A 10,000-nucleotide genomic window follows, 5' to 3' on the forward strand; every position below is an offset into this window, starting at 1 on the left:
CCCCTTGCATCTCTCTCCCTTTTTTCTCTCAATCTGTCTGTCTGTCGTCGTCTGTCTCTTTGTCTGTCTGTCTGTCTCTCTCTCTCTCTCTCTCTCTCCCTCTCTCTCTCTCTCTCTCTCTCTCTGTCTAACTGACTTTCCCGCCTGCCTTCCGCTCTCTCCCTCTCTGTTCCTTTGACCTTAAGGAAAGTGTCAAGCAGAGTCACAGCACTCACGACGTGTCAGGAGTTCTGTTTTATGGGTCATTTCGAAGCACATTTGCGCTCCTGTGTGTGCGCATGCGTGCTTGTTCGCCGTGAGCAAGACATTTTCTTTTCAGATTTACGTGCTGAGAAAAAAAAAAAAAGTTAGTTTTAAATGAGGGTCGAGATTAGAGACACGCAAGAACAGGAGACAGGTCCATTTAAAATTGTTCGTTGATATATACATCTGTGTTGTATGTTATGCATTGTATAAAAAGGAGAGTGGGAGAGTGTTGGAGATAGAGTGGAGAGGGTTGGAGATAGGGTGGAGAGGATAGGGGGATGGATGGAGAGGGATAAGGGACGTGGTAAGGGATAGGAGAGAGAGAGTAGAAAGGGGTGTGGGGTTAGGATTGAAGGTAAATGTGTATACATGTATATCTACATACATCCACACACTCTCCCCCCCCCCCTCCATCCTATTCACCAACCCCCGATCCTTACTCTAACCCCCTCCCCCCCTCCACCCACTCCCACACCCTCCATCCTCTTCACCGACCATCACCCCCATCTCCCTCCCTTTCTCCTTCTCTCCGTCCTGCCCCCCTCCCCCACCCACACCCCCCCCCCCAAACGCACAAACATGTATCACAAACTGGCAACAAGTCAAGCTCATTTAGTTGTCAGTCGCGGGCCATTTGTGTCCGAAGATAATAGCTTTCTTAAGACGCCGATCTTGCAGCCTGAGTAACCTTCGTATGATGAAGCGGCTCGTGATCCAGGCACAGGAGATCAGGGTGAAGGGAGGAGGAGGAGGTAGGGAGGGAGAGGTAAGGGGGTAGGGTGGGAGAGGTAAGGGTGAAGGGGGTAGGAGAGGGTAGGGAGGGAGAGAAGGGGGTAGGGAGGGAGAGAAGAGGGTAGGGAGGGAGAGGTAAGGGGGTAGGGAGGGAGAGGTAAGGGTGAAGGGGGTAGGAGAGGGTAGGGAGGGAGAGAAGGGGGTAGGGAGGGAGAGAAGGGGGTAGGGAGGGAGAGAAGGGGGTAGGGAGGGAGAGAAGAGGGTAGGGAGGGAGAGGTAAAGGGGTAGGGTGGGAGAGGTAAGGGTGAAGGGGGTAGGAGAGGGTAGGGAGGGAGAGAAGGGGGTAGGGAGGGAGAGAAGAGGGTAGGGAGGGAGAGATAAGGGTAGGGAGGGAGAGAAGAGGGTAGGGAGGGAGAGATAAGGGTAGGGAGGGAGAGAAGAGGGTAGGGAGGGAGAGGTAAGGGGGTAGGAGGGGGTAGGGAGGGAGAGAATAGGAGAGGAGAAAATGCCATGGTTTTTAAATCATGCACAAGGAGATATGACAGTATTATCAGTTTGGTGAACGGTATCATTATAAATGTAATAATCATTATCATTGTCAACATTATTGTCTCAGTTATAATAATTATTATTATTATCATTATCATTAATATTTTTCTTTTTTCTTCTTCTTCCTATAATTATTATTATTATCATCATTATTATCACTTGTTATTATAGTTATTTTCATCATCATTATTACTATTACTGTTATTGTTATTGTGATAATTATCATTATCACTGTTACTATTACCATTATCCTATTATTATTACTACTACTATCATTCTAATAATAATCATTATGATCAATATAATAATTATTACAATATTATTACTATAATTATCATCATACCATTAGTATGATTATCATTACTATAATCATTATCATATGCCTATCATTATCATTACCATCCTAACTGTTATTCTCAAACCTTTTTCTCTTTCCCTTGCAGCAAAATGGCTTACTCCTGGGATAACCGCGTCAAGTACCTCGTCAGGTACATGTACGGTGAGTAAGGCAGTCGTTTTCTTCGTCTTTTCTCTTGCACAAAAGAAAAAAAAAAAATAAGAGTTTCGTTGGTGAAGTTAACAGTCGGTAAATTTGGTGTATTTTTTTCCTTTCTTTCTTTTCATACTGTTGTTGTTGTTCTTTTGTTTTGTCTTCTTCTTCATTTCGTTTTTTAATTGTTTTTCTTCTTCTTTCTTGTTCTTCTTCTCCCTCTTCTTTCTTCGTCTACTGCTCTTTCTTTCTATTTTTTTCTTCTTTTTTCTTCTTCTTTTCTTTTTCTTTATTTCTTCTTCTTTTCTTTTTCTTTATTTCTTCTTCTATTTCTTCTTTTTCTCTTGTTCTTTTGTATTTGAAATGAAATCGTCTGTTTTCAAAATATATCGCGCATAACTTAGTAAAAATAGTACTACAATAGCATATCAAATTTCATTACAGATAAACAAAGGTGATGCTGATAATAACGGTAATGATAATTAATAACAGTATCAATTATAGCAGATACATAAAGAATGGTAACAGTAACCATAGTAACAGAATCAAAAGTAACTGTTGTATTTAAAGTAATCACTCTTGGGTAAATTATAGAATATGCGGTTAATATAACAGTTATTACAATAATGTCAATAAATCCATCGGTAACCGTGTTTTTTAGGCTGCATTTTCTGATTGATTTAATATTTATTTATCTTCTAATTATTTCTTTTCATTGCGAGTTACGAAGTTTACGCAAATTGTTAATTACCGGTCGAGAATATTCATTATATTGAGGGCAGAATTACTGAAGTTTGTTGTTTGATAATGCCATTAACAACAACAATGAAATTATCTTTCTAAATATTTCTAAACATAGCACGTTATAACATCTGTTCAGGGGAAAAAAAAAAAAAAAATGGTGACATTCATCTTATCAAAAGCTTTAAAAACAGATCTTTCTTTACGAATATCAAGACCCAACACAGCAGATAAGCGAAAATAGATTACCCTGTATTTTGTTGTATCAGCCTGTTTTTCGCTTGCATATCTCAGCTTGATCCCATTTTCAACTTTTGCAATAAATTCCATTTCTTTTTAAAATGAACCCAACGGTGGAAATAACTCGAGGGAGAGACACAGTGCCGGCTGAAAACAAGAGATAGAAAACGGGGCAGCAACGAAAACGAAGGGGTGACTAAACTGCTAGCAGCGGTTTGAATCGCATTTTCTCTCTCCCTTTTTGTCTATATTGTTCAAGCAATATCCGATTACACCGACATGCATGTCGTCTGTGAGACTGAAAAACGTACACTTATACTTATGTATATTTATACACACACATTTTATATATATATATATATATATATATATATATATATACATATATATATATATATATATATATATATATATATATATATATATATATGTATATATATACACATATGTGTGTGTGTGTGTGTGTGTGTGTGTGTGTGTGTGTGTGCGTGCGTGTGTGTGTGTACACACAATATGTATATATATGTATATATATATATATATATATATATATATATATATATATAAAACACACACACATACTCACTCACATACACACACACACACACACACATACACACACACACACACACACACACACACACACACACACACACACACACACACACACACGCGCGCGCGCGCATATATACACACACACACACACACACACACACACACACACACACACACACACACACACACACACACACACACACACACACACACGCATTTTCATCAAGTATAAATATATGTTTATTTCCTCTGTCGAATATATATTTGCATATCACCTAATTCTCAGTATCATCCAAAATATAGCAAGAGAAAGAGAAAGAGAAAAACAAACAAACATACAATGATACACAACTGAAAGTGAAAGAAAATAGTAACAAAAATAATAACAAAAACACAGCCAGATAAACGTAAGTGAAGATTCCTTAAATATTACTCTCATCTGTCATTCATTAGTCACGGAGTAGCATTACACAACATGTTATGAATGAAGGGAGGGCCATTGCTACCGTCTACGTGTCACTTCATATGCGAATACTGGTGAAATTTAATGAGATAGAGGCGGCGGATATATACATACACACACACACACACATATGTATATATATATGTATGTATGTATGTATGTGTATGTGTGCATACACAAACACACACACACACACACACACACACACACACACATTTATATAAATATATATATATATATATATATATATATATATATATAGAGAGAGAGAGAGAGAGAGAGAGAGACAGAAACAGAGAGAGTGACAGAGAAAGAGACAAAGAGTATATATATGTAGAGAGACACAAAGAGAGAGAGAGAGACAGACAGAGAGATGGAGAAAGAGAGAGACTAAGGCAGATGGATAGAGACAGCGAGACAGAGAGAAAGAGGGAAAATTCCTACGCTAAAAAACATTTCAGACGCAATCTATATAAAGAAATGACGCCGGAAGCTATTTGAAAACAAAGAAACATCTCAATCTATTTTAGAAAATGCTTTTGTTCTAAATCCTGCACACATTTTTGTTTCCGAAGTCAAGGTCAGCACAAAGAGAGAGAAGAGAGAGAGAGAGAGAGAGAGAGAGAGAGAGAGAGAGAGAGAGAGAGAGAGAGAGAGAGAGAGAGAGAGAGAGAGGGGAGAGAGAGAGAGGGGGAGGGAGGGAGGGAGGGAGAGACAGAAAGAGAGAAAGGCAGAGACAGAGACAGAGACAGAAAGAGTGATAAATAAATAGACAGAGAGAGACAAAGCAAGTGGAACAGATACCAGGGCGGGTATAGAAGTAGAAACACGGACACAAGGATAAAAGAAGGGAACACAAACAAAGGAAGAACCACAGAAAGTAAAAGTGAAATAGAGAAAAGAAAAGAGAGAGAGAGAGAAAGAGAGAGGACGAGAGAGGAGAGAAAGAGAGAGAAAAGAGAGGAAAGAGAGAGAGAGAGAGAAAGAGAGAGAGAAGAGGAGAAGAGAGAGAGAGAAGAAGAGGGGAGAGAGAGAGAAGAGAGAAGAGAGAGATGAGAGAGAGAGAGACTGAGAGAGAGAGGGAGAAGAGAGAGAGGGGGAGAGAGGGAAGGGGGGGGGAGAGACGGGGAAAAAGAGGGGGAAAGGGCAAAAGACAGGGGACAGAGACAGAGCAGAAAAAGGGGATAAATAAAAAGACAGAGAGAGCCCAAACAAGGGAACAGATACCGGGCGGTATAGAAGTAGAAACACGGACACAAAAGGGTTAAAAGAAGGAACACAAACAAGGAGAACCACAGAAAGTAAAAATGAAAAGGAAAAGAAAAGAGAGAGAGAGAGAAAGAGAGGAGAGGAGAGAGAGAGAGAGAAAGAGAGAGAAAGGAGAAAGAGAGGAGAGAAGAGAAAGAGAGAGGAGAGGGAGAGTAGGAGAGAGAGAGGGAGGGGAGAGAGAGGGGAAGAGAGAGAGAGAAGGGGGGAGAGAGAGAGGGGGAGGGGAAAAGGGGGGGAGGGAGAGACAGAAGAAGAAAAAGGGAGAACGAGACGAACAGAAAGAGTGATAAATAAATTTTAAAAGAGAGAGACAAAGAAAATGGAACGATACCGGGCGGATATAGAAGTAGAAAACCGACACAGGATTTTTAAAAAGGGAACACAAACAAAGGAAGACCACAGAAAGTAAAAAGGAAATAGAGAAAGAAAAGAGAAGAGAGAAAAAAGAGAGAGAGAGAGAGAGAGGAGAGAGAGAGAGAGAGAAAGGAGGAGAAGAGAGAAAGAAGAGGAGAGAGAAAGAGAGAGAGAGAGAGAAGGGGAGAGAAAAGGGGAGAGAGAGAGAGAGAAAAAGAGAGGAGGGGAGAGAAAAGGAGAAGAGAGGAAGGGGAGGGGGGGGAGAGAGAGAGAGGGGGGAGAGAGGGAGGGGGGGGAAGACAGAAAAAAGAAAAGGCAAAAGACAGGACAGAGACAGAGACAGAAAGAGGGGATAAAAAAAATAGACAGAGAGAGACAAAGCAAATGGACAGATACAGGCGGAAATAGAAGTGAACAGGACAAAGGATAAAAGAAGGGAACAAAAACCCAAAGGAAGAACCACAGAAAGTAAAAGTGAAATAGAGAAAAAGAAAAGAGAGGAGAGAGAGAGAGAAAAAGAGAGAGAGAGAGAGGGGGAGAGGAGAGAGAGAGAGGAGAGAGAGAGAGAGAGAGAGAGAAGAGAGAGAGAGAGAGAGAGCGAAGAGAGAGGAGAGAGAGAGAGAGAGAGAGAGAAGAGAGATACGATGAGGAGAGCGAGAGAGAGTGAGAGAGAGAGAGAGAGAGACAGAGAGAGAGAGAGAGAGAGAGGAGAGAGAGAGAGAGCGATAGAGAGAGAGAGGAGTGAGGACAGAGAGAGAGAAGAGAGAGAGAGAGAGAGAGAGAGAGAGAGAGAGAGAGAGAGAGAGAGAGAGAGAGAGAGAGAGAGAGAGAGAGAGAGAGAGAGAGAGAGAGAGAGAGAGAGAGAGAGAGAGAGAGAGAGAGAGAGAGAGAGAGAGAGAGAGAGAGAGAGAGAGAGAGAGAGAGAGAGAGAGAGAGAGAGAGAGAGAGAGAGAGAGAGAGAGAGAGAGAGAGAGAGAGAGAGAGAGAGAGAGAGAGAGAGAGAGGAGAGAGAGAGAGAGAGAGAGAGAGAGAGAGAGAGAGAGAGAGAGGGAGAGAGAGAGAGAGAGAGAGAGAGAGAGAGAGAGAGAGAGAGAGAGAGAGAGAGAGAGAGAGAGAGAGAGAGAGAGAGAAGAGAGAGAGAGAGAGAGACGAGAGAGAGAGAGAGAGAGAGAGAGAGAGAGAGAGAGAGAGAGAGAGAGAGAGAGAGAGAGAGAGAGAGAGAGAGAGCGATAGCGAGAGAGAGAGTGAGACAGAGAGAGAGAGAGAAGAGAGAAGAGAGAGAGAGAGAGAGAGAGAGAGAGAGAGAGAGAGAGACAGAGAGAGAGAGAGAGAGAGAGAGAAAGAAAAAAAATAATCGCTTTAATCGTGTGAAATATCCCCTTCGCGTCCTGTGCTTTGAGAGTTTCTTGATGTTGAGGAAAATAAGAGAGTGACTTTGCTCTTTAATCTTGTATTCTTAGCGTCTTGATTCAGGGATTTTTTGTTCCCCTCTTCAGCTGCAGTTGTTTTTGTTTGTTAGGATTCGTAGTAAATTTTTTTTTTTTTTAATTGATTTTTTTTATTAGCTTTTGGTGTTTTAATGTCCTTTTTTTCTATTCTGAATATTTTTTATTTCTTTTCTCAGAATTTTTCTTTATGTATGATAATGAATAAAATTATGATGCTGATATATATTGTTATCAATTATATCATAATTATCAATGTTATTATCATTACTATCAGTATTATTACTATATTCATGGCTATTATCATTATCATTAACGTTATTGTTGTTGTTGTTGTTCTTATTATTATGTATTCACCTTTTTGATAAGATTTATTTGTTTTATGGTGGTCGATCCCCCACCCACCCCCCCCCCATGCCCTTTTTACTAACGAAGGGGAAGAACAAAACTCGGTAACAAAAACAAAACAGTTGACATACATACCATGCGTTCTCATCCTACTCTCCCCTCTCCCCTCTCACCCCTCCCTCCCCTCTCATCCCCCTCTCCCTACTCTCCCCTCTCCCCTCTCCCCTCACTGTCCCCTCACACACACCCTGCCTCCGATAATACCCTCCCCTCCACTTCACTACCCCCCTTTCCCCCCCCGTCTATAATGCCCCTCCCCTCGACTCTCCACTTGTACCCCTCCCCTTACCCCCCGCTCTCCTCCCCTGCCTACCCCCTCGACCCCCTCAGTCCTCTGCCCACACCCCGTTACCTCCTTTTCTCTCCTACTTTTCTCTTACCCCCCTCCCCCCCATTTGGGTTCTCTCTCCACTCCTCTCCTTCCCTTTCTCTCTCCTTCTCCTCTGTTCCTGCTTACTTCGTAGCATCTCTTCATCTCCCTTTTCTCCTATATTTCTCTCACCCCTTCTACCCCTCCCCCTTCTCCTCTCCCCTCCCCCCACTCCCCATGCCCCTCTTCCGTCTTGCCCCCTCTAGCCTGTTCCCTCCCTCCACCTGGCTCCCCCCTCCCCTGCCCATGCCCTCCACCCTCTCTACCTTTCTCCCTCCACTGCCCATCCCCCTCCCCCTCTCCCTGCTCCTTCCCTCTCCCCATCCCCTTCCACTGGTCCCTCCCTTCCCTACTCCCTCCCCTCCCCCTCTACTGCTCCCTCCCTCCCCCACCCCCTCCATTGGTCCCTCCCTCCACTTCCACTCTTATGCCCTCCCTCCGCCTCATCCCCCTCCCCCATACCCCCTCCCCCTATATCCCCCTCCCCCCATACCCCCCCTCCACCGCTTCCCCCCATCCCCCCTCTATCCACTCATCCTCACTCCCCCCCCACTCGCCCCCCAGCCGAGCAACGCAGACAACGAATCCGCGCAAGAGATGGGGGGGTTTATTTTGGTGAGCGTCTTCGGTATAGAATTCCCCGCGAGAGAGAATCGTGTGTGCGTGTGCGTGGTGGGGGGTGGGGGGGGGATGGTGGGGGAAGGAAGGGGTAGGATGGTTAGGTGTGGGTTAGGAGGGGGAAGGGAAGGGAAGGGAAGGGAAGGGGAAGGGGGAAGAGGGAAGGGTAAGGTAGAGAGAGAGGGGGAAGGGGTGAAGGAGGCTCTTGCATGCTATGCGGTTGCCAAGAGCTTTTCTTTTCCCTCTCCTTCTCTCTCTCTCTCTCTTTCTCTTTCTCTCTTTCTCTCTCTCCCTCTCTCTCTCTCTCTTTCGCTCTCTCTCTCTCTCTCTCTCTCTCTCTCTCTGTATATATATATATGTATATATATGTATATATATATATATATATATATATATATATATATATATATATATGTATATACACACACACACACATATGCACATATATTTGTGTGTGTATGAATATATTTATACATATATATATATATATATATGTATATATATGTGTGTATATGTATATATATATATATATATATATATATATATATATATATATATATATGATATATGTAAATATATATATGTGTGTCTATATATATGTGTCTATATATATATATATATATATATATATATATATATATTTATATTTATATATATCTCCCTCACTCTTTTCTTTCTACCTCTCTCTCTCCCCTTCCCTCTTTTCCATTTCCTCTTGTCCTTCCTACATACTTGTCCCTCTCTTTCTCCTACCTCCATTCCCCCGTTCTTAATTTCCATATTCTTTAATCCTTTCATAACTCTCTTTTCTTCTTATTCTTCTCTCTCTCTGTCTAACTATTTTCTCTTCACCACCTCTCTCTCTCTCTCTCTCTCTCTCTCTCTCTCTCTCTCTCTCTCTCTTTCTCTCTCTCTTCTCTCTCTCTCTCTCTCTCTTCTCTCCCTCTCTCTCTCTCTCTCTCTCTCTCTCTCTCTCTCTCTCTCTCTCTCTCTCTCTCTCTCTCTCTCTCTCTCTCTCCCTCTCTCTCCTCTCTCTCTCTCTCTCTCTCTCTCTCTCTCTCTCTCTCTCTCTTTCTCTCTCTCCCCCCCCTCTCTCTCTCTCTTTCTCTCTTTTCTTCTCTCTCACTCTTCCTTTCTTTCCCTCTCCTCTCTGACCGCATTCCTACCCCCCCCCCCCCTTCCAAGGCGTAAAGGAAGTTCGCTCCATCCTATTTTAGACCTGAGACACAAGGTGTGTTTTAGGGGGGGGGGGGGCAGTAGGAAGAGTAAGGGGGGGTGAGGAGTAAGGGGGGGTAAGAGGCTCCTTGGGGGATGCACGCTACCTCTGCAAGTGTCTATCTGTCTATCTATTTATACATGCACATGCATAAACATATATATATATATGTATATATATGTATATATATACATACACAAACACATACCCCCCCACATATATATATATATATATATATATATATATATATATATATATATTTAGATATATACACATATACATACACACACACACACACACACAC

The 10,000-nt window shown here is 42.5% G+C and overlaps 1 protein-coding gene across 2 annotated transcripts in view; it reads left to right on the top strand.

Moving 5' to 3' along the window:
- LOC125043189 (sarcoplasmic calcium-binding protein, beta chain-like) overlaps positions 1-10,000 on the top strand; it is a 53,281-nt gene that overhangs the window by 34,575 nt on the left and 8,706 nt on the right. For both annotated transcript variants that reach the window (XM_047639189.1, XM_047639188.1), the window contains exon 2: positions 1,971-2,026. In XM_047639189.1, coding sequence (XP_047495145.1) covers positions 1,975-2,026 — 52 coding nt within the window. In that variant the 5' untranslated portion in view covers positions 1,971-1,974. The remainder of the gene's footprint in view (positions 1-1,970; positions 2,027-10,000) is intronic.

This window comes from Penaeus chinensis, chromosome 33, assembly GCF_019202785.1.
Source record: "Penaeus chinensis breed Huanghai No. 1 chromosome 33, ASM1920278v2, whole genome shotgun sequence".
Taxonomy (NCBI): domain Eukaryota; kingdom Metazoa; phylum Arthropoda; class Malacostraca; order Decapoda; family Penaeidae; genus Penaeus; species Penaeus chinensis.